Source organism: Populus trichocarpa, chromosome 19 (assembly GCF_000002775.5).
Source record: "Populus trichocarpa isolate Nisqually-1 chromosome 19, P.trichocarpa_v4.1, whole genome shotgun sequence".
Taxonomy (NCBI): domain Eukaryota; kingdom Viridiplantae; phylum Streptophyta; class Magnoliopsida; order Malpighiales; family Salicaceae; genus Populus; species Populus trichocarpa.
Genome location: NC_037303.2, coordinates 6,344,179 through 6,369,987, shown reverse-complemented (window position 1 = coordinate 6,369,987; position 25,809 = coordinate 6,344,179). Strand labels below are relative to the sequence as shown.

At 36.2% G+C, this 25,809-nt stretch overlaps 1 protein-coding gene and 1 pseudogene across 1 annotated transcript; one reads left to right on the top strand and one right to left on the bottom strand.

Annotated features, from left to right (window-relative positions):
* The first annotated feature begins 624 nt into the window (after positions 1-624).
* On the top strand, positions 625-2,013 carry LOC112325353 (uncharacterized). The gene has a single exon (XM_024591793.1). The coding sequence runs from the start codon at positions 625-627 to the stop codon at positions 2,011-2,013; it is 1,389 nt and encodes a 462-aa protein (XP_024447561.1).
* An 11,810-nt stretch (positions 2,014-13,823) lies between these two features.
* On the bottom strand, positions 13,824-25,664 carry LOC18108270 (probable terpene synthase 6; annotated as a pseudogene).
* Positions 25,665-25,809: the final 145 nt, after the last annotated feature.

The window sequence follows — 25,809 nt, the reverse complement described above, 5'->3', positions numbered from 1 at the left end:
GATCCACACATCCATGGAGTGTGGAGGCCGATCGCCGCGACGCCGCACACGTGCGACAGAATGGCGACTCCACTGGGGACCTTGTGGACTAAGCTTTGTTTTTGTCTGATCATCGTGTTTTATTATTTGGTTTTGTGTTGTTGGTAATTTTCATTCTCATTTGCTCATACGCTTTAATTTTTGTACATATTTGTTCATGCATTGTATAAAATTATTTCATGCATCATTCACATTTGAGGGGAATTATAACTTTAGGTTAAGTGGGGGACTAACAGCTTACCTTACGACTTTTAGTCAAGGTTTAAGTTTGTGGAAACCCCAACTCTTCGCTGAGAGCTTAGACTGGTAATGATTGGTGCATATGCCATCCCATTACCTACTGAGCCCCTATATTGCCTTCACGAGGGTGATCACTGGGACAACAAGAGACCCTTTTGACCAGGTAGAAAGCCACCATCATGTAATGGCCCCAACCTATCCTTAAAGTATGCACTCCCTAATACGCATGTACATATATTTGCATCGTACACATACATCCATTCATTGTAAATAACATACATACATGCAGCAGGTTGAAATATAGGTCCCCAAAGAGTCTACAACACCCGACTTCGAGCAAGAAACATGGAAGATGAAGAGCGCGCTCAACGTGACGCCCATTTTCAAGAAGAGTTAGAGTCTCTGAAGACAAGTGTGGCTCGCCTCACTAGCTTACTCGAGCAAACACTAAGAAATACCTCTGGTGAAGGTCCTTCTAACCGACCAGTCACTTTTAATCAGACTCCAATAACAGCTCAGCCCGAAGAAAGGATGAGTGAACATGGTCAAGAGCCTCAACATAATCCAGCATTTGTGCAGTCAGCGACACCTGCACCAGCCCCGACAGTCATGGATGCATTTGCTAATGAGTCCCACCAGGCCAAGTCATCTGATAGCCTTGATCAAGAAAAGATAGCGGCGCTGGAAGCTAGAATCAAAGTCATTGAAGGGGTAGACTTATATGATCCAGTACGGGCAGCGGAGATGTGTCTGGTCCCAAATGTGGTTGTCCCGAAGAAGTTTCGTGTTCCTGAGTTCATCAAATATAGTGGAACACAATGCCCCATGACCCATCTCAAGTCCTATTGCAATAAAATGGCAGAAGTAGTACATGACGAAAAACTACTGATGCACTTTTTTCAAGATAGCTTAAGTGGGGCAACATTGAGCTGGTACATGAGATTGGACAACACAAAGATCCGGAGATGGAAAGACCTGGTGGATGCTTTTATCAAGCAGTACAAGTACAACATGGACATTGCTCCTGACAGAACCAGCTTGTCCAATCTAGAGAAAAGGGACAAAGAAAGCATAAGGGAATATGCTCAAAGATGGCGAGAATCAGCTGCTCAAGTCCATCCTCCACTTTTGGACAAAGAGATGGTCACTTTATTTGCCAACACACTCAAAGCACCATATTATGAGCATGTGATGGGTAGTTCGGCCCAGCAATTCACTGACGCAGTGGTAGTGTGTGAACGTATAGAGCAAGGTGTCAAGAGTGGTAGAATTTCTGCACCCATCGAGAAAAGAGGCTTCGAAAGGAAAGAGGTCAACCATGTTGGAGACGACTATAGGGGTAGGAAAACCTCATCCCAAAGCTACCATACTCCATCCCAGGTTGCCGACATCAAAAAACCTGAGCCCCAAAACTTTCAAGCCAAAAGCCAAATTGGAAATTACCAAAGGGTCCAAGAACAACTACCTCCATTACCGCTGCCCCTGGATGAAATGTACCAGAAGTTATTAAGCATCGGGCAAGTAGCTCCCGAACCTCTGACGCCGGTGCAACCACCTTACCCTAGTTGGTACAAACCAGAGCTCACTTGCGAATACCATGCTGGTATTGCTGGACATAGTATCCATACTTGCAACGCCTTCAAGAGAAAACTTTTGCAATTAATCAAGGCAGGGTGGATAGAATTGGAAGAAACTTCTAATGTGAACACGAACCCTCTACCTAATCATGCTTGAGCGGTGGATCAGTAAAGGCACTAGAAGCAGAATGCTCAGAAAGCACCGATGGTCAAGGCAGGGTGCGAAAAAGGCAGCCTCAATTTTGAAGGACTCAAATTTTGACCACAGTTTTTGTCCCCACCATCAATGAGACCTCCACAAGAGCTGTTGTGGGAAGGCTAGCCTAAAAGGAGATTTATGAAAATGAAAGGATGAAGCCTGCCCTATTATTGTCTTTTGTTTGATCATGTCTGTTTTAACTTGTTTCAGTCTTGTTGGTAACTTGGCTCATAATGCAACAAGACTTTCTTTGTCAAAAGAGCCTTCGTGTTAATAAGATCAAGTGTTTTCCTGTGTTCATGACATGTTTTCATTTTTGTTGTTGTTTCATGTAAATAACACTCTGAGCACAATATTTACTCACAAAACCACTGCACCAAGAATCCTTCAGTGTGTTTCCCTTTTCTTCCAAAGTTTTTTTGGGAATTCAAAGTTTAGTACAAAAACAGAAATCATTTTGGTGTTTGTTCAAACAAACAAGTTCTGGAAATTCAAGTGATTCCTTAGAAAGGTAACCATACTCCGAGAAAACCTGAAAAAAAGAAAAAAAAGAAAAAAACAAACAAAAAGACAAAGCACCATGAAGTGACTCTAAAAGTTGAGTTTTATTTGAATGAATAATGAGAAATCACGTTGCATGCTCGCATGAAAGCAAGGCTTACCGATCCTTAATGCATGCATTTGAGATAAAGAAAGGCCATCTTTGATAATCTTTTCACGAGGCTGAAATATATCCTTTGCAGTCCCCTTTTGAGCCTGGTAATGTTTTTTGGAAATAACCTTGACGAGGCACTGGGGGCAAGTGCGAGAACATAGAAAAAAAACCTCAACGATTGAAAGTCCCCAAACAATACTGGGGGGCATAAAAGAAATTTCTCAATCATCAAAAGTGCCCGAACAAAGCTAGGGGGCATGAAGAAAAATCCAAAGGATCCAAAAATTTTGAGCAAAAAAAAAAAAAACCAATGCAATGATGCTCAAAATCAAATGAAGAAAACAAAAACAAAGAGAAAGAGCCCAAGCCCAACACTGGGGGGCACGATAGATCATTTTGGAAAGAAATTCAAATGACAAAAGGTCAAGAAACAAGCACAAGTGATCCTTAGTCTTGAAATCCCTTAAACACCTTTTTGAGCCTGCAAATATCCTTTTCTTCGTAACCAAGAGCCCAAGCCTACATTACGTGCCTAATCAAGCCCTTTCTGATCAAAGGCAAGCAATCTGGATCGGTAGGCAGTGCTTTCTCATGCACACCAAGTCATTATTCATGCAAATAAAATGAATGCTTTGAACACTGGTTCTTTGAAACTCTCAAATTAAATCTGAAACCTTTTTGACCAACCAGATGTCACTTCATATTTTTCACCAAAATCAAAACAAAAATTTTGCATCACTTCTGAAAACCTCTCCATAGGAATCACTTGAATTTCTTCAGAATAAGTTTGCTTTGAATCGATGTCAAAATGATTTTTGTGTTTGGAATAGCTTTGAAATTCCAAAAATTCTGCAACTCCTTGTCAAAAACCAAATCTTCCTTCATACAACCTCATCCCCAAACCTGAATTAAATACTTGGGGGCATGATCAAGCTAGGGGGCAATCAAAAAACTCTTGGTAGGGCTGGCTCCATGATTCCCTTTCTAAGAAAAAAAAAATGTTGGGCAAAATTGGCAATTCTTGATATAAAGGGAGGAGGACAAAGTATGATGACATCAATTCCTTCCTAGAAGTCAAGATCACAAGATATGACTCGAGTAAGCAAGAGCGAAAAAGCCGTTGAAGTTTACTGTCAACACTCCAACTTTTGAGAAAAGAAAGACACCATGAAGAAATGGGGACCTATATTTCTCAGGTAGGTATACATGCATATCAATCATAATACATTATTTTCAACATTTCAGCAAATTGTTAATCATTCATCAAATTTTTTAGGTAGTGCGTTTTCTAACCCTGCCTCTTTCTTTTTTAGTGCGCCTTTGAGCCCTCACACCTTCCTTTTGAGTGCGCCTTTGTGCCCTCACTCCCTTAGGTAGTGCGTTTTCTAACCCTACCTCCTTCCGAGTGCGCCTTTGAGCCACCATCTTTTGGGTAGTGCGTTTTATAACCCTACCTCATTTCGAGTGCGTCTTTGTGCCCTCACTTTCTTTTGAGTGCGCCTTTGAGCCCTCATTTCTCAGGTAGTGCGTTTTCTAACCCTACCACATTTCGAGTGCGCCTTTGAGCCATCACTTCTCCGGGTAGTGTGTTTTCTAACCCTACCTCCTTCCGAGTGCGCCTTTGAGCCACCATCTCTTAGGTAGTGCGTTTTCTAACCCTACCTCCTTTCGAGTGCGCCTTTGAGCCCTCACCAACTTTTTTCTGGGTAGGTCACCCATTACAATTCGACCACTTCTCCATGTTTTTATCTGGGTAGGTCACCCATTACAACACGACCATCCCTCCATTTGGGTAGGTCACCCATTACAACTCGACCACTCTACCTTTTTTCCATTCTGGGTAGGTCACCCATTACAATTCGACCACTTCTTCATGTTTTTTTTTTTTATCTGGGTAGGTCACCCATTACAACACGACCATCCCTCCATTTGGGTAGGTCACCCATTACAACTCGACCACTCTACCTTTTTTCCATTCTGGGTAGGTCACCCATTACAATTCGACCACTTCTTCATGTTTTTTTTATCTGGGTAGGTCACCCATTACAACACGACCATCCCTCCACTTGGGTAGGTCACCCATTACAACACGACCACTCTTCTTGTTTTCCATTTTAGGGTAGGTCACCCATTACAACTCGACCATTCTCCATGTTTTTTATCTGGGTTGGTCACCCATTACAATGAGACCATTCCTCCACTTGGGTAGGTCACCCATTACAACTCGACCACTCTTCCTTTTTCTACTTGGGTAGGTCACCCATGAAAATAGACCAGTGTGAGTGTGTGGGCTGGTCGCCCTTGAAAATAGACTACTGTGAGCGTGTGTGGGCAGGTTGCCCAAGATAAATCAGATCATTTTATTCCCTTTTATTTTCTTTACAAGCTTACTATGCAAAGTCTTTGCTCCGTAAGCATTGTAAAGAGGGGGGCAACTGTCATAACCCATTTTTGGGTCACCCCCAAATCTTTTTTCCTTTTCTAAAAAAAAAAAAAAAAAAAAAAATTGCACGGTGCCGTTTTGAACGGCACGGTGCAGCTTCTTCTCCCCTGCAAATGCAGAGACAGGGGAGAAGATGATTTTTGAAACTTTTCCCGCTATTCTTCCTTCTCTCTCCTCCCACTTGCCCACAAAACCAGGACACAACCCATACCCCCCACCATGACGAAAAGAAGGCCATGCCCTGCAGCAGCTGCACAGGAGCCATCCCACGCCACCATGCCCTGCACTTGGACAGGGTATGGTGCCTCTCCCTCGGCTGCCTATAAATACAGGGGAGAGCACAAGTGCAGGGGGGGATTTTTTTTGAGAAGGAGAGGAACAAACCGGGGGGGAATTTTTTGGAGAGCAGAGGGAAGCAAGCTGCAGAAACAAAAAAAAAAGGGGAAACCAGAGGGGGCAAAATTTTTGAGAAACGAACTTGAAGGGAGAAACAAATTTGAGAAAGGAGACAGGGGAGGTTTACAAAGAAGCAGAAACAGAGGGGGGGGTTTTCGGGTCCAAAGTTAGAAAACAAAATCATCCTTTTCGGGTTCCCAGCAGCTGCTCCTCTCTCTCCACCGTGGCCTTCGGCCACCACCATCCAGCACCGCCATTCCGCCACCATCGGCGCTGTCACCAGCAGCAACAGAGGAGAAACCGAAACAAAACAGAGAAGGAGAAAGAACAAGAGAGAGAGCAGAAACAGAGAGGAAGCAAAGGAGAGAAAGGAGAAGAACCACCGGCTGCTGCCCTCATAGCCACCACCAGCGCCACCCCAGAGCCACTGCCAGCTGCTGCCGTCCTCCCCGTCATTGGTAACAGCCCCTGCACCGTGAGAAATAGAAGAAGAAACCCTGAAAAAACAGAAACAGAGGAAGAAGAAGCAGCGAAGCAGAGGAGAAGAAGAACCACTGTTGCACCTCCATAAGCGCCTCCACCGTTCCTCCCAGCAGCACCGCCAACGACAGCAGCTCCACCATCGTCAGAGACCGAAGAAGGAGCAGCAGAAGTGAGAGCAACAGGAGAACAGAAACAGACAGGAAAAGGAAGCACGCAGGAGAAGAGGAAGAACCACCGTCCTCAGCCGTGACCCGCCGCCACCACCACCGGAGACAGCCACCACGCTCCCTCACTCCAGGTAATCTCCTCCCTCCTCTGCTGAGTTCACCATTTGCATGCAGAACGTGAGCAATTCACGTTCTGCAGCAAAGTGGAAAATAATTAGCTGGTTACTGTGCTGCGCACAGTAACCAGCTAATTATATATATAACGGGTTGCTGTGCTCTTTTGATTTTTTTGGGGCTGGAACATCAACCCAGCCCACGCGGCTGGGCTGAGTCCAGCCCACAGTATATGGGCCGGGTCAGGCCCAGCCCAGAATGGTTGGGCCAGGTCCGGCCTAGTTTTTTTTTAAAAAAAAAAAATTAAAAAATATTTTTTGGAATTTTACAATTTTCCCGTGTATTTTTATGTCATTTTGATTAACATCAAGCAGTATTTTTATGTTGCTAAAAATACAAAATTGAATATTAAAATACCCGGTTTTCGTCAAAACTTCCAAAATACAAAAAACTTTGAAAAAAAGAAAAAAATGTTTTTGTGCATACGACCAAATGTCTCAAAAGCTAAAAGATCATAGTGTTTTTTTTATACACCAAAAAATAATGTTTTAGCATGTATTTTGGCTTTAATAACTAGTTTATTAAAGTCAAGAGAACATTGGCCAAAATTTCAAAAAAAAAACAACAAAAAAAACTTATTTTGTTTGTCTTTTAGTATTCGGGGTACGATATTACATGTAATACGTATTTTGAATATTAAATTTATTTATTCCAAACGTTAAAACGGTTAGGTTCTACCCTATTAAGATAAGAACCTCCTTATTGAGGAGGGCTTTTCTTGAATCTTAGACAGACAGGACCAACAATTAGAAAACACGACCAAGCCTTAGATTTTGATCAGACAAATAAAACAATGCAGCTTACCTTAGGTAAGGCGTATTTGGGGTGCTAATACCTTCCCTTTGCGCAATCAGTCTCCGTACCCGATCTCTGAGACCAGTTAGGGTTCCTAGTGACCATAATACTAGGTGGCGACTCCCATTCTATTTTTTCCACAGCTAAGAGACAAAGAATTCCTTGTCTCCCCGTATTTTTCCAGATCCACACATCCATGGAGTGTGGAGGCCGATCGCCGCGACGCCGCACACGTGCGACATTCACCGTTAATGTTTGGATAAAGAAATCCCAAAGGGATGAATATCCAAAATATTATTGGGAATAACTTGTTATTATTCGCTGTTAACGTTTGGATAAAGAAACTCCAAGTGGTTAATATCCAAAATATTTTTTTAGGAATAATAAGTCAGCACACGTCCTTGAAAGAAGCCTCGATTATAATTGAGGACATTTCAATTTTTTACTCCACAGTTTACGAGCCGTGAAAGTATAAAACACTAAGGCAAAAAGAGGCTTCTAAAGCGCTCTGAATTTCCTTAGATTTCTAAATCTTTGTGCCTTTTCCTTATGATTTACGAGTCGCGAACACGTGAAATACTAAGGGAAAAATGAGCTCCTTAGCACATTGAATCTCCTTAGATTTCCATCTTACCTATCTCATAAATCATAGGTTATAAATTTAGTCTGAATCAAACACAGATTTCAAGAGATCTACATTGGTTCTCCTTGGTACTTTGTAGACATATCTAAGGGTGTGATCCACACTGACAAAGGGTTCTTTCTTTTTAGACTTTGAACCCAAATTCATTCATTATAGCAAATCTATCCTAGAAAACCTATTTAAGAGAACACCAACACCATAGCAATTATAAGGCAAACCAAACACCAAGCAGCTTACCTTAGGTAGGGCGTACTAGGGGTGTTAATACCTTCCTTTTACGCAACCAGTCCCTTACCTTAGAATCTCTGAAAAACCAGTTAGGGTTCCTAGTGACCATAATACTAGGTGGTGACTCCCTTATTCACAAAAACAAACAGCCCAAAATCAATCGAGGGCCGCGCGACGCCGAGCTCTCGTGAGGGTGCGACACTTAAGGTAAGCTGCATTGTTTTATTGTCTGATAAAATCTAATGTCTTGTCACATTTTCTAATTGTTGGTTTGTCTATGGTTTAAGAAAAGTCCTCCTCGGTAAAGAGATCCTTATCTTATCGGGTAAAACCTAACCATTCTAACGTCAACAAATGAATTTAATATCTGGAATACATCTTACGTATAAGGTCGTAACCCCAGATACTAAAAGAAAACAAGATAATTTTTTTAATTTTTTTTGAAATATTGACATAGTTCTCGTGACTTTAATAAACTGGTTATTAACGCCAAAATGCATGCTAATATATATTTCTTAAATTTTTTTGTATGAAAATATGAAATGATTTTTTTCTTTGAGATACTTGGTCGTATGCTTGAAAACAAAAGGAAAACATTTTTTTTTTAATTTTTCAATGTTTTGACGAAAACTAGGTATTATAATACTGGACTTGTATCTTTACGGTATAAAAATACAAACCAATACTAAGCAAAATTCTGTAGGAAAATACACGGGAAAATCACAAATTTTTTTAGAAATAATTTTTGAAGAAAGTTTTTTTTTGGAATGGGCCGGACCCGGCCCAAAAAAAATTGGGTCGAGAACAACCCAATAAAATACAAACTATCTTATATTGGGCTGGACTCAGCCTAGTCGCATGGATTGGGTTGATGATCCAACTCGGACTGGTTACTGTGCCCGTACATAGTAACCAGCCAAATACAATTACCCGGTTACTGTTCTCATGCACAGTAACAGGGTAATTGTATTTCCTTGCTTGCAGAAACGTGCATAGTGCACGTTCTACATGCAAGAAGATGAAATGGGAAACAAAAACGAGGGGAAGAGAATTACCTGGAATGGAGGCGTTGTCATTCACGATGTTGGTGGCTCACGGTGGCATTGTTGTCGCGGAAGCCAGTTGTAGTGACAGACATTGATTCTCCTTCTTCTCTCCTCTGCTTCGTCGTGTTTTTCATTCCCCCTGTCAACAGTGTTCTTGCCTCTATGCAGTGGCTTCATGGAGGTGTTGCTGGTGCTAGAGGTGTTGCTGGTGGCGGCGAAGAGGAAGACTGGTAGTGGTACGTGGAGGACACTACTTCTGTTTCTCTGTATTTTCTTCTTCTTCATCTTGCCTTCTACTTGTGCTTCTTTCTGTTTTGTTTTTTTATTGTTCTTCGTTCACTCTCCTCTCTCTCTTTTCTCTTTTAGCTTTTCTTTCTTTTCCCCTATGTTCCCCTCTCTCTTTTTTCTTTTTTTCCCATCCTCCGCTAGTTCATTGCCTTTTTCTGGCTTTTATAGGCCAGCTGAATGCCCTATGGTGGTAACGGTCGGCTTGTAATCGGCATGCAGTCGTGCCCTATAACTGAAGCAATTTAGTGCTTTTGCTGCAAGAAAATTCTCTCGGCCTTTACTACTGAAACGACTTCTGAAAAAGATAGTGAATAGTGTTCAAGGAAACAACGCCGTTTTCAAATTCAAATGAATATTTTTGATTTGGTCATTGAATTTTTTGCAATTTTGTAATCAAGTCCCTGGGTAAATTGTAATTGGATCCCTTGATTTTAGCATCATTTACAAGACAGTCTTTGGTTTTGAATTCATGCGATTTGACCCTCAATTGATCAATAAACTTCTAATTTCTTTAATTTAGCCCCTGATTTGGTTAACTTCAGCCCCTCTATTTACGTGTCTTTTCTGGTTTGGTACTTGGTTTTGGATGTTTTCAATCAAGTGACTCGAGTCATGAGAGTGTGATAACCTCATACAAAGTAAATAAAAATAAATATGAAGCCTAATTTTTACTAAACTTATTGTTGAAGGTTGAAATTGAAAAAAACAATCAATCTAAAAATAGGTTACAATAAAACAACTTGAGTCTACCCAGGTTAACCCACAAAACACGTGACTCAAGTTATAAGACTTAGATAATCTCATAGAAAGCAAATCAAAATAAAGCATGAAGCCTAATTCATAATCAACTTAATGTTGAAGGATAAAATTAAAAAAATACCAATTGAAAAAGATAAAAAAACACTTGAGTCAACAGGGTTAACATGCCAAACCCGTGACTCGACTCATGAGACCGAGATAATCTTATAAAAAGCAAAATAAAATAAATCATTAACAATAAACTAAAAGAGATGGTGCTTTTATTGTGCGCCATCTTAGAAAACACTAATAATTTCAATCATGTTTTTTATTCCTTTCTAAATATATGTTTCTTTTTCTAATTTTATATTTCAACATTTGATTTATTGAATATTGAGTATCATAATTTATTGTGGCTGATAACTCGTGTCATGAGTTTGGTGGATTGATTGAAGTTTTTTTTTTTGTCTTTTTTAATTGTTATTTTTTAAAATTTTACCTTTAATATTGGGTTGATTGAGAATTACATTTCATCAAAAAAAGATCCCAATTAGAAAAAAAAACTAAAAAAAAAATTTGAGTTAACTGACTTAACCCGTCAAACTCTATTCAGATGAAAAAGAAAAAAAAGACTATGAGGTAACAAGAAACAAACCTTTCAATTGCATTACTAAAATGTTATATTTCTTAAAAAGTTGCATATGCGTCATATGTATCATCTACTAGTGATACAATTTTTGTATATTTCGTGACCACCATCCGAGAGAAAGCATATTAAGGCTCGAAATGGATTGCATTTGCCCAGAAATAAAACTCTACAATTCTATCTCATTTTGAGATTGATATTATAAGGGGAAGATAAATTGTCTAAAAGAAGAGTCAAGTCTTCTAGTTTGGCTCCTAAACTAAATATTGTTGAACAAGAGAAGACACAATTAAGAAATAAAAGAAAAATTATGCTTTCAAATGAAGGGAAATGCTAAAAAATTTCATGGAAAATGATTCATTTGCAATAAGATTAGATACCAAGGTAATAGAGCACAACAAGACTTGTAAGCGTAGAGAAAAGAATGTTTTTCTCTTACTAAAAAGTGGATGATGAATATTTATATATAAAAATTTCATCAACCTCTAAGATATTGGATTTTAAAAGGTTATACTAAAGATGGATTTCAAAAAGTTTCTCATCTAACTTCATGTTATAACATTAAAAAGAACTTAAAGTCTGTCTTATTACTGAGTAAAGATACTTTAATGATGTTTTTTTAGAGCGGCAAATTTATACGTTTAAAAAGTGAGATGTTTGTAGGAAAAAAAAATCTTTTTTTTTGGTATTTTTTAAATGAATATAATGATCATTGCAACTAAAAAGAAGATGAATAATAATAATAATAATAATAATAATAATAATAATAATGCATTTTCTTTTTACTTGCTTGAGTATAGTGATATGTGACATATCAAATTAGTGTAGGGTTTTCTACAACATATAAATCCAGTGAAAATTGTAATTTAATTTTTTTTTCAAGAGTTCAAAGAATCTTATTAGACAATTTATGATTATTTAGAGTTTGAACAAATATTACTTGAAAATTATTATTTTTTTAATTAAATCAAAACTCAGTTATCAAATTTAATAAAATAAGGGACCTTTTAACGATTTAGAATCTAGTGAAGATCTTAAAGCTTAATCCATTAGATAAACCTTAAAAGATAGGTTACAAGTGAGAAAAAGTATTAGAATCACCAATCCTCTATATATATATATATATATATATATATATATAAGAATAATATATAAATTAAGAATAGATAACCACTGCAAAGTTTAAATCTTTTCAATAAAATTCAAACTCAACTATCAGATTCACCACATACCATAATACATGCCATGATACACACTAGATCCAATAGTACATATAATATCCACGAGTCACTGCTCGTTTTATTACAATTCATTCATAGAGAGTTCCACCATTATTCATAGAGAATAAGCTCGTTTTAGCTCAAAGTATGAATTCTACACCATTATTCATACAGAGGCACTTGCTCAATATATAATAAAGTGATATAATCTTTTAAACTTGATGGAATTGTGTAGGCATCGTCATCATTCCCATAAAAAAACATCTGTAACTCGAATAAGGTTAACAAAATGTTGAAGGAGAACCTTCGGAGCATTAGTTGGCCTCATGCAATCTTCATTGATGTCCTTCCATCCATTTGCGACCATCTTTTGTATCTCTTCAATTGCTTTCTTGTCCGAGACATCATATTGTTTTATGAAGCATTCAACACCGGATGCACAGTCCCCTCTCTTTTGTTCATCCTTCAAATATATAAAGGATGTTATAATTGTTAGAAAAGAAATTAACTTAACATGAAAAATTTCTAAACACAAAAAAATTGAGAAGAAAGACAGTCATGAGTTGAACCTTGGTTCAATTTTTTTGATGCGCGAAATAATTGAATAATCTTGTAAACTATTAAGTATATCATAAGTTGAACTAGTACTTTTTCACTTAAAAGATAAAATTTGTAAATAATTTTCAAAATTGGTTCCTTGCTTATATAAGATATGAGAATACAATTCTCGATGTATCTAGTAATTTTTAATTTTAAGAATTCCGACATCGTACCTCGTGGTCCACAATGTCATTCATCAAACGACCGATCATCTTTCCAGCTTTAATAATTTTTGGATTACTTTTTAGCCATTCATACTCCTCCCCTTCTTCCATTCCAAGGAAGGATGCTGCCTTAAGTACCCCATAAGCACTTGTGGCTAATCCATGGCGCACATACTCATCGAATGTTGGGACATGGCATTTATCTGCCCACTCCGCCTCCGCATGGTAGCCTCTCACCAGTTCTTTGAACTAACAGCACACAAATAAAACAAAGATTGTGTGGTAAAACCTATGCAATATTTCAATTAATATGTATACAATAACAATATAATATGCTAGAAATAGTAAAAGAATGCATGAGACTGGAAAAAATATTCATACTTCCTCCTTCACATAATATGAGGCATAGGATCTTCCTTGCTTTCCCATATCATTCTCAGTTTCGTTGAACAGATTCAGAATAGCTCTATAAAGAACTTTCATGTAATCGGCAGGTAGTTGATCAATATCATTCATGCTACATCTGAAATTAAGACAGAAAATTCCATTTCCTTTCCTGAACATCTTTGTATCGACTTCTTTGTTTATGAAAGATTTAGAAGAGAAAGACAAACCATGAGGTAACTGTTGGGGATTTCGGCTCCGCCATGCGCGGACCGGTGGTGTACTGATAGTTGCACAAAGGAGGCTAAGCACACTGAGACACGATATTTAACGTGGTTCGGCAAATCGCTTACATCCACGGGAGAAGTCCATATTATTAGAGATAGATAGAGAAAGGGTACAATACAAATACATGGAGGAGGAGAATCACTTCACTCAAACTCTACTCCCAGCTCTCTTTGCTGCACTTGCAGCAGGGCTGCTGCCCATGACAGCCCCTCTTTCTCTCTTCTCTCTACTGTCTTGCTCTCTCTGCTCTCTCTCTCTCAGTGCCTATTTATAGGCAAGATTTTTAAGGTCGTTCCATTTTATAAACCTCAAAAGATAGATTACATAGAGAGGGAGAGTGATAAAACCAACAATCCTATATGAAATAAATACATAAGTAATATAAAATTTAGAATAAATAACTCACAACAAGATTTAACTTTCTTAATAAGCAGAATTCAAACTAATTAAACTTTTACATTCAATATATATATATATATATGAGGAAAAAAAGCACACACATCTAGTACAACAATCACACACACACTTATAGTCTATCTTAGAAATTATAATGTTCACGAGCTAGTCAGTACCCCATTATTTACACATAGGCACTTGCTCGTTTTATTACAATACATTCATTCAGCAACATTCATAAAGAGCTCAACGTAAGAATTCAACCCCATTATTCACACATAGGCACTTGCTCAACATATAATAAAGTGACAGAATCTTTTAAACTTAGTGGGATTGTGTAGGCGTCGTCATTATGCCCATACGTAACCTCGGTAACTCGAACAAGGTTAACAATATGTTGAAGGAGAAGCATTGGGGCATTAGTTGGCATCATGCAATCTTCATTGATGTCCTTCCATCCATTTGCGACCATCTTTTGTATCTCTTCGATTGCTTTCTTTTCCGAGACATCATATTGTTTCATGAAGCATTCAACACCGGATGCACAGTCTCCCCTCTTCTGCTCATCCTTCAAACCAATATAGGATTATAATGGTTAAAAAAGAAACTTAGCATGACAAATTCAAAACACAAAAAAAAAAAGGACAGGAATAGTCATGAGTAGAGCCCTGGTTCAATTTTGCTGATGCAAAAAATTAAAAAATCGAAAAATCTAGGAGAAACAATTCAGTATATCATAAGCTGAACTAGTTTACTTAAAAGATAGAATTTGTGAATACTTTTCAAAATAAATTCTCTGCTAGATTGGTGACTTGAGCTAAGCTGCAGATCAAATTAAATTTTTTATAATATACAGAAGAAATATCTAGGTATTGCTAAATTTTTTTTAGTAATTTTTTAAAAAAACTATACATATAAGCTTATCTAATGTAACATGATCGTCAATTTGATGAGTTCAAAGACAACTCAAACGACTAGTAAAAATATAATTTGATTAAAAAAAATAACAAGACAATATTTTAAAAAAACAATTAGAATAGCAATATATTGGATCGATCTTGAGTAATCTATATTAATCTGTTAAATCCACAACTCAAATTATAAAACTATAAAAACCCTCATATAAAACAAATCAAAATAAATAAATTAAAAAGAATGTAATACTTTTCAAAATAGGTTCTATATTTAAATGGTAAATGAGAATTCCATTATCAATATATCTAATATTTTTTTGTTGGGATTTAAATATCATACCTCATGGCCCACTATGTCATTCACTAAACGACAAATCATCTTTCCAGCTTTCATAATTTTTGGATTACTTTTTAGCCATTTATACTCCTCCTGTCCTGCAACTTCATCCATTCCAACGAAGGATACTGCCGTAATTACCCCATAAGCACTTGTGGTTAATCCATTGCGCACATACTCATCAAATGTGGGGACATGGCCTTCATCTGCCCGCTGCGCCTCCACTCGGTAGGCTCTCGCCAATTCTTTGAACTAATAGCATACAAATAAAACAGAATGTATTATGCTAGAAATAGAAAAGGAATGCATGAGCCTGGAGAAATATTCTTACTGCCTCCTTCACGTAATATAAGGCATAGGATCGTCCTTGTTTTCCCATATCACTCTCAGTTTCACTGAAAAGATTCAGAAGAGCTCTGTAAAGAACTTTCAAGTACTCGGCAGGTAGTTGATCGATGGCATCCATGCAGCATCTGAAATTGAGACAGAAAATCACGTATCATTTCTTGAACATCTTTGTACGATTTAGAAGAGAAAGGCTATGAGGTAACTTAAAAATCACAGTGGATGTCCATATCCAGTGAACCCAACTGGGTTTGTGTAACCCAACTATGACCGCACCCCTCTGCTCATCCTCCGTTCCTGTCTGGTTTTCACCCCTTCTTTCTCTGTGTTTTTGTTCTTCATAAAAGGTAACCCAGTCTCCCCTCTTCCATTCATTCAACACACCCTTCATGTGTTCGACTAAATGACCATTAGAGAATCAAAACTTTTCTTTTTTTATTTCTTCCTACCTGCCAACGTCCTACCCACAAACCGCTCAAACCTCTACCAGCTTCTGTTATTATCCTGTAATCTTAGACATCACAACCTTTACAAAGGCTTAGAACCATCTTTAAACTCCCAGCTTTTCTTCATCTTCTTCTTTTTAAAGCCTACTATCCAAAGCTCCTGACACCTTAACCTCTAGCATTCAAAAGAACCCACCCATATCCCTCTATAATCCTTTCTAATACCATCACACAACGACTCATAACCCACAAATGGCTCTCAAATTCTACTTCGAACGATTACATAGCTGACCTATAGAGATTTGAAGAAGGAATTTCGGAAACATGGACAAGTAATTGCCCTTTTTCTCTCCAGAAGAAAAACAGCAGATTGGAGTAATTAGTACCTATAACTATTGTTGTATCCTTTCTTTGTTTTGCTGGATTTCCATACCCATTATTGTATCCTTTCTTTGTTTTGCTGGATTTCCATAACTATTATTGTATCATTTCTTTGTTTTGCTAGATTTCCATCCACTAGATGGCCAGTTTAATATAATTCTTCGATATTCATATAAAAAGAAGAAGAAGAAAGGTTATGAGGTAACAAGAAACAAACCTTTCAATTGCATTAGTAAAATGTTGTATTTCTTCGAAAGATGCATATGCATCACATGTATCATCTAACAGTGATACAATTTTTGTATATTTCGTGACCACCATCCGCGAGAAAGCATATTGAGGCTCGAAATGGACTCCATTTGCCCAGAAATAGATCTCTACAATTCTATCTCTTGCATATGGAAACTCCTCAGCAAAATTTAAATCATTCCACCACCTAAAATGTAAATAGCAACCGAGTAAATTAAGAAATTCCAATAGAAACTTAGTTTGATAGTTCTCTATAACTTACCTCGAGAGAATGGATAGCTCTTGTCGATGTATTAACTGAACTCGATTGAAATCTATCTTGGCAAACTTGAGTAGAGTGTCATTCCGAGACTCCTCTTCTTCGTAGAAAGAGATGTATTTTCTAGCCTCTATTCTTGGTACGCCTTTGTGAAAGGGCCGGATCAAAGCATTCCTAATATGGTCTGCTAGACGTGGGCTTGATTGCATAGCCGAAGACTCCAGGTTTGCCTTTGTGAAAACTAGGGCATCATCCAGTATCTGTTCACCATGCACACTTAAAAACGAAGCTTCATACAAGCTCAGGATGCCTTTAACATCGTTGATGATTGTTTTCTTAAACTCTCCATTGGTGTCCTTGAACTTGTCGAACACAACTGATTCATGAAAGAATAATTTTACTGTTCTAGTCATTTTTTTAATAATACCATAGATTACTTCTTGTCAATGAAAGAAAGATTTAGCAGAGTTTAAAGTACTGTCCAAGAATTAATTTTTCCTCTGGAATTAATTAATGCTCTCATAGTGTCAAAGAATTAATTTTGGAGATGTTAAGTAAGGTTTGAAAGGCTATGAAGTACTGGAAGCATGCGCTCACCACAAGGCATTTTGAATCCATGCTGTCTCAATACTCGAAATAGTAAGTGACAGAGTGTAGAGATCAAAGTCATGCTTCTCAAGAAGATGAGGAAGGTCATCAAAAATTTCTTTCAGGCTGTTTTCAATCTCGTCGTCAAAATGATATGACACACCAAGCCGACATAACAGATTAATGAATTCAATATGTTCCACTGTATCCTTTTTGGATGCCATCAGCATGTCCTTCATATTTTCCTTCAACTCTTCTACTTGTCGGCTGTATGACTCGAATTCCTGCAGTTAAATATTCAGTTAATATAAATTGATAGCACTGAGTAATCCTTAACGTGTTTTTGTTTTTTTCTACTCTATTGATAATGTTTTTGTCTCTGTTTAAAGTAAAAGTAATCAACAGCTAGACAAAAGTACAACATATGATCAGAGGTGTGGCAACAAAAGATACATATGATTTATCATTAAAAAAAGCGAGAGAAGTGAGATATTATTTCATGTTTGCTGTTAAATGTGCTTGGGTTTCCATTTTCTTGAATGAAATAGAGACTTTGATGCTCGAGTACCTAAATCATCATCAAAGGAAGGCTATTTATAGGGAAATAGCATGACGTTTTGTACTATACCTTTTCTTATTGAACTCCTTAATAATAATAATAATAAAAATAAAAAAGATGGACGTGATTTTGATGCTAAATGAGTGTTTTTTTTTTTTTTTTTTTGATTTACGTGGGGTGTCCGGGCCAGCTTACGCGCACCACGACTATTCCCCACGGCCCACTGGACATCCTGCAAGCCCAGGAGCAGGTAAGGCACTGCGGGGGTGACAGGCGTGCACATAGAGGGTCGAACCCGGGACGGGGGCGGAACAAGTCACACGGTTGACCACAGCAGCTAAACCCTCAAGTGCAAGTGTTTTTAAATTTGTTAGTGGTTGTTTTTTAGAGTATATTTTTTAAAAAATATATTAAAATAATATTTTTATTTTTTAAAATTTATTTTTCACATTAACATATCAAAACAATTAAAAAAATTAATATAAAACAAAAAAAAAATTAAATTTTAACAAAAAAAAATTAACCTCAATTCCAAATACCAATTACAAGTAAAACATTTGTTTCAGGACCTGAACTTTTTATAATGAGATGGCTTCATATGACTAGTGAGAGCATAGTCTTATAATAGACTTGATTGCATTCTATGATGATCACTTAGACCCCGTTTATTTGCTAGAAAGTAATTTTCTTTCGGAAAGTGGTTTTCTTGCAAAATGAATTCCTATAAAGTGAATTATTTTATGATATTTGGTGGTGTCATGTAAAATAAGTTGAAAAATATTTTTCAGTGTTTGGTTATATCATAGAAAATAAACTGGAAAATAACTTATTAATATTTTTTTTCAAGTTTATTTAAATAATGAGGAACAAATCTTATAAATTAAAAAGTTAAATGAGAATAAAATTGAAAAAAAAAATCTAATTTTATAAATTATCTCAAATAAAATAAATAACAATCAAAATAGTAGATCAAATATAATAGATAAAAAATTGAAAGATGATGAAATTAAAATAATAATAATTACAATTTCATAAATTATTTCAAATAAAATAAGTAACAATCAAAAGAACGAGGATCAAATTTGATAAATAAAAAATTTCAATTAAAAAAATGATAATAGAAAAGCAAACAACAATCATAAAAATAAAGACTAAAGTTAATATATAAAATTTAATTAAATCAAATTCTAAGGGATGAAATTGAAAAAACAAGATTTTAAAAAATATATATATAGCAATTAAAAGTTTGAGAACCAAATTTATTATAATCAGCAAATAATATGATATTTCTAAATTTTTGATAACTTCTAAAAAGTGTTTTCTACCCAAAATAAAAGAAAAATACTTTTCTGTAAATTAAATCAAATTTTTCTTTGACTGAAAAATATTTTCCGTCCACTAATTTTTTTAATAACAAACAAATATATAAAAGTTTTAAACTTATGAAATAAACGAGAGCTTAAAGTAATTTTATGGAGGAGAGTTTTGCCTAAAATCTTGTCACTATCATCACCTATGATGCAAGTAGTTTGACAAGTAGGAGTAAATAAATGTCATGTTAATTTCTTCTTTATATATTTGTTGATCCCAAACCCATATATAATAACTTGAAACCAAACATGTAGGAGTAAATAAATACAATTATATATTTGTAGATGAAAGTCGATAATGTTTAATAAAAGATATAATTCAATTTGAAATATATACTTCTATATTCGGAAATCTAGAGAATACTTATATTAAATTGCTAAAGCATTAATGAAATTATATAGACAGTAGATATATGAAAAATAGAGAAAATGATCGATGTAAATATTTTTTTCAAAATAAAAGTGCAAAAGAGAGGGAGAGAGAAGAGGGAATAAGTAGGAAACAAAAATATATAAGTACAATCGCTTTCCCATTTCAGCTAACAACTTTGTTCCACTCGTCAAAACAAAAATATGTTATAAATATTTTTTAAGTGTGATTAAAAGAATAATAAATCATTACAAGTATGAAAATATTAACAATAAAACGCAGTATGAAAACAGAGAAAAGGGAACACGTATAAAAAGAGTAGAACTACAGTCATGTACACCACGGCACGTGTAAGTACGCGCTGCCATGGTTGACGGTCAAGGGAAACACACGCGATAAGAAAATGTTCCGTATGATTTTTTTGCATGGCTAATTTTCCTTTGAAATTCTCTCCCTCTGTGTGTGTAATCATGTATTTACAGGCAAAAAGTTTTTTTTAGCTTGAAGGAATAGCAAACCAAAAAACAATTATTGAATTTTAAAAATAAATCTTAACTATTCATTTAATAACTTGGGAGATAAAGTAAAAAAAAAATGAACTATTGGATTAAAAAAATTGATAGACTATTAGATTAAAAAAAAATTGCTTGGTAAGAAGTTTTTGAATTTTCAAATCGGTCATCTCCATTCCATAATTATAATTAAATCACTAAAAATTAAATGTATTTTTTTTAATATTTTAAATTCTTTGGAAAAGTTGCTGAAAATAACGCAATTACAACAAGAACATATTTTTTGAGCTTTTATTGCTTTTATCTATTTTTCATATTTTTTTTCAAAAATATGGTAAATAATTGGGTAGAAATAGACTATACGACGTCGTTCGGCTGCGATAATTTTGGCTGATCAAGTAAGCACTTTTAGGGAGTAAAAGTGGCATTTCCAATCACTTTTGAGACCGTAACCACCACCATTCAACTGAGAAATACCTCCTCTACAACCCTATTTTCATGAAATCAAACATTTACATCTCATTTCTCTAATGATCTTGATATAAACACTAAAATGTTTAAATATATGACAAATGCCGCCTTTGAAAATACTTTTATTTATTATACTGCAATAACTTATCTTACCACCAAGTAATTTGAAAATAATCTTGTAATAATACTAATTATTGATATTATTATATAATTATGATTCAATAAGTGCACTGGTTACTTTAAAAAGTAAGTTTCATTACAAATAAGTGATTACGAATTATTAAATAAATTAACCAAATAAATTGTGAAAAATATCTTTATCTTTTCATAATTTAATTAAATTTCTTAATTATGATAATTATAAATAATTAAGTATAATCTCAATAAAAAAATATTACATTATAAAAGAAAAGGATAATGTTTTTGTAAAGAAAAATTACAAACAAATAAATATTTACACTTATTATATGCTAAATATTATCTTATTATTTAATAACCTCGAAAGTAATGCAATTATATTAATATGAATTTTGAAGTAAACCCCTCACTTCCAATTGTCGCCATATTTGGCTTGTCTTTTTTCATTATGGCCAGAGTTGAAATCCCAGCAGAGGGCAATTTAGCAGCCGGTGGAATAGAGATATATCTAGTACCAAGAAAGCATTAAATAATCTTGTAAATTCGGCTATCAACCTAACCTATCTCCAAACATTGACAACAAAACCAACCAAACCCTTTAGAATCAGCCACCTCTAGCGCAAAAATAGTCATTAATTGTCCAGGTGATGATACCAAACATCCAATCTCACCAAATTCTACCCCAGCTCTCCCAACGGACAGGAACATAGCCAAGTTGGCAGAGTATTTAATGCACCATCATGATGACATTAATAGGCCATCTTTTCTGAGCCTACGGAAACAAAAAATTCGGTAACCCTATCCAAGACGTGAAAAGCCACTGTGCGAGTTCATTGTCTCTTGGTCTGTTTCTCCAACCCTGTCCAAGCTTATGGTATGTTTTTCCAAGACTTTCTAAACCTACAGAAACATCAAAATGGTCTTGAAAAAGGCATGAAAATCCACTGTGCAAGTCCACAGTTATTTGTTTCTTGATCCACATTCCACACATTCAAACATGTTTTAGAATTTCTGTAATAATAATAATAACTTGGTCACGGATACATATAATAATAATATACATGAAAATCCTCTCCAGCAGCTTACAGGTTCAGGTTCTCCTCCATCTCGTTCTACAGCTCATCAACATCCCATGGCCCTTTGTCCATAGCTGCCTAAGACTGCACATTTGACGGAGTCTGCAGCCATGGCTGCTGCCCTTATCTGTCGGGTACTCTCTCCTCCCAACTATGAACCCAGTGCATTCTCTTATGCAGACAGGTACGAGGCTTGGCATGTTGCCATGCAAGATGAAATTCAGGTCTTGCGCTCTAACGACACTTGATTCTTGGTTTCTTTTCATCCTTTAATGAATGTTATTGACTGTCGTTGGGCGTACAAGACGTGAAAAGCCACTGTGCAAGTTCATTGTCTCTTGGTCTGTTTCTCCAACCCTATCCAAGCTTATGGTCTGTTTTTCCAAGACTTTCTAAACCTACAGAAACATCAAACTGGTCTTGAAAAGGCATGAAAATCCACTGTTCAAGTCCATAGTTCGTTGTCCCTTGATCCACATTACAAACATAGTAGAATTCAAACATGTTTTAGAATTTCTGTAATAATAACAATAACTTGGTCATGGGTACATATAATAATAATAATAATAATAATCCTTACACACATAAATACCCTTACATAACCTGTTTTCCCCCTTCACAGTAGTTCCACACGCTAATAGTAGTGATGGCTGTCAAAGAACTATTTCAACCGAATAACTTAAACTTTTAGGTAAGGTCCTAGGATATGATTTATATTATTCTCTAATACATCCTCTCAAGTGAATACCCTTTGGGTTTGAAACTTGCATAGGTCCACATTACCTTGTGCTTAATATTTATTAAATAAATGAGGATGGTGAGATTCGAATTCGTGATCGCTTGGTCATCAAGACTCTGATACCATGTCAAAAAACCATCTCAACCTAATAGCTTAAATTTTTAGGTGAGGTCCCATGATATGTGTCATAACCCAATTCTGGACTATTCCCCAAAATTCAATTTTTTTTCAAAATAAAAATAAAAAAATAAAATAAAGGCTGGCAACGTGGAGAAAGCAAGCCGGGGAATCAAGCTGCAATTGTTTGGAGGAAATTCAAGGCTTAATTGTACCCCATTATGCCCAAAAATGGAGAAAAAATACAAATTCAAGGTCAAATTAAATGATTATTGGACGAATTTGCATAAAAATTAAGTCCAATGACATAATTAAATTTTTAATAGGCCAATTTGATTTAATCATGGGCCAAATTAAATTTTAATTATGTTTAAGAATTAATTTGGGTCCAATTGAAGGATTTAATTAAGTGCAAGGACTTAATTATACTTTAAATGGGTCAAATTAATTTTATTTGGGGCTTAATTGATGAAAACTTAAGTTTGGGAGCCTAATTTGGGCCTAATTGAGGAGATTGGAATTTTAAGAGACCAAATTTAATTTTTATCAAGTTAATTGATTGAAATTAGGGGCCAAATTGCAAGAAAATTGAAGTTTTGGGGTCAATTATGGGGCTAAATTGAATAAATCCGAGACCAAGAACCATATCGCAATAGGCGTGTAACTTTGGGGCTCCAATTAAAGTTCATCAGAGACTTAATTGCAAAAGTTTAGGGTCAATTAGAGGTTCAATTGAAAGCAATTTAAAGAGGGAGGACTGAAATGAACTTGGCCAAATCAGAACTTTGGTACTGTTCATCTTCTTCTTTAAGTGCGTGTTTGGTATTGCGGTTGCTGTTGTGGTTGTGGTTTTAAAAAAATTGTTTTATAAAAAGTACGTTTAGTTGAGGTTGGGTTGGAAAAATATATGTTTGGTTAAAACTGTGGTTGAAATTGAGGTTGAACAAAAAGTAGTTTAATGTGTTTGGTTAAAAAAATGATTTTCAAATTGAGGTTATAAAATAATTAAAAAATATTTTTAATTTAAATATTGTAGATTTAACTACTATTATTACATCATGAAATAAATAATATTGATATCAATTTTTTTTTATTATTCCATTATGCAATGTCATCACATACGAAATCTATCCAACAATGACTATATTTTTCATGGTTTCTTAAGCACGCAACAACAAAAACTGAATTTTTTGTTACGTCATCAAGCGATATCCTTCTAATTTTTTGAATAAAACACAATTAAAATAAAAATAAAAACTGAATTTTTTTTTAACTGGGTCGGACCCGGCAATAACATAATTGGAATTGCGATCAAATTCCACAAATGTTACGTCATCATGCGATATCCTTCTAATTTATGTAGTGTTATTAAATAATATTAAATACTTGTTTTCCGAGTAAAACTCAATTTTTTTAAAAAAATTTTACAATTTCATTACGTACAAAATTCATTCGACAAGAACTACAGTTTTCATGATTTTTTGAGCGTGCAATAAAATTAGGTAAAATATTATCAGGAATAAAATTGAGATTACAATACGAGTAAATTTAATTCACCTTAAACTAATTTTTTAAAAAACAATATTGTTCATGTTCACGTGAACAATACGAGTGAAATCAATTAACTGCACTGGTTTTTCGAGAAAAAAAAAACTAAACTTTTCACCATGTTTTTCATAAAAAAAAAAAACTGTTCACTAAAGTGAACAGTGCAACAGTGGAGCATGGCTCCACTGTGGAGCCATGCTCCACTGTTCTGGTTTTTTCCCTACTCGTAGACATGCAGTTCAGCTGACATTTTGATGGGTCCTACCATCAAAAAGCAATTTTTTCTTTTTAACCAAACGGCATTTAGTGTGGCTGCGGGTGAACCTCACCCGCAGCCACGTTACCAAACGCCCTCTAAATCTCTGAAATAACTGCTCAGGTTACGTACTTTGCAGGTGCATTTAATGCACCTAACATCCACCACATTTAACCAAACATGCACGAAAATGATCCTCTACAGTCCTCTACAGCTCTATGTCAATAGTTCAGTGTGAATGACAATTAATCGGCGCCGGCGTCGGCCTAAACATGCCAACTCAGGCAGCTTTTTCTGCAGATTTGACAGTGCACCATGCCTACTTTGAGCCAACGGATGAGATCCTTCCCAACAGAATCAAGAGCTGAAATTTTACCCCGGTGTAGACGAGATTGCCCTCTTCCACCGCCTATAAATATAGGCTTTATTGGTGACCTGAGGGAGGAGAAAAGCGGGTCCAAAGTAAGCGAAAAAACCAGCCTCCCTCCCTCTCCCCGCTGCAGATTTTCTTCTTCTTTCTTCCTCCGCCACAGGAAACCAGCACCGTCACCATTTCTTCCTCCAGCTCCGCCTTGAGCAATCAGCACCACCAAACTTTGCCAAGACCACCGGCCAGCCACCACTGCGTCTGTAATAAGCCACCATGAACGTCTTTCTCTCCTCTGCAACAGTGGCGGAGGCAAGGGGGCTGGCAGGGGCCCCGGCCCCTACAAGGAAATTTTTCCCAGCCCCTCCCTTATATAAAATAATTAAAATTTTATTGTTAATAGACATGCAAGATTATCCAAGAAATTTTACTGTTTAATTTGGCCCCCCTAATTATTTTTTCTTGCTCCGCCCCTGCTCTGCAAGACGTTCCTTCTTCCTTCTCTCTCCACCGTGTCTTCAGCCCCTGAAGACCCCGCCCCGCAGACACCTTTCTCCTCCACCAACAGACAGCGGTGCATCCTCCCTGCGAACCCAAATCCACACCAGTGGAAGAATAACCACTGCGACCGCCGGTCCCTCTCCCCCTACAGATTTTCTTCTCCTTCTTTCATCCTGCTCTGCCACCAGCCACCAGCTCCACCACTGCAACCATTGGCAGCACACCGTCATCCTCGGCCAGACCACCGCCGCACCAGGTTGTCCGCCCTCTCTCCCCTTCCCCTTCTTCTTCTTCTTCTTCGTCTCTGTTCATTGAGTGAACATGGACGTGAATTATAATTCACGTCCTATTGTTCACGCATGAACAGTGGCGTGAATTATAATTCACATCTACTGTTCATGCAGTGGACTACATCTATTTTAAAAAAAAATTCAAAAAAAATCATTTAAAAAAATTA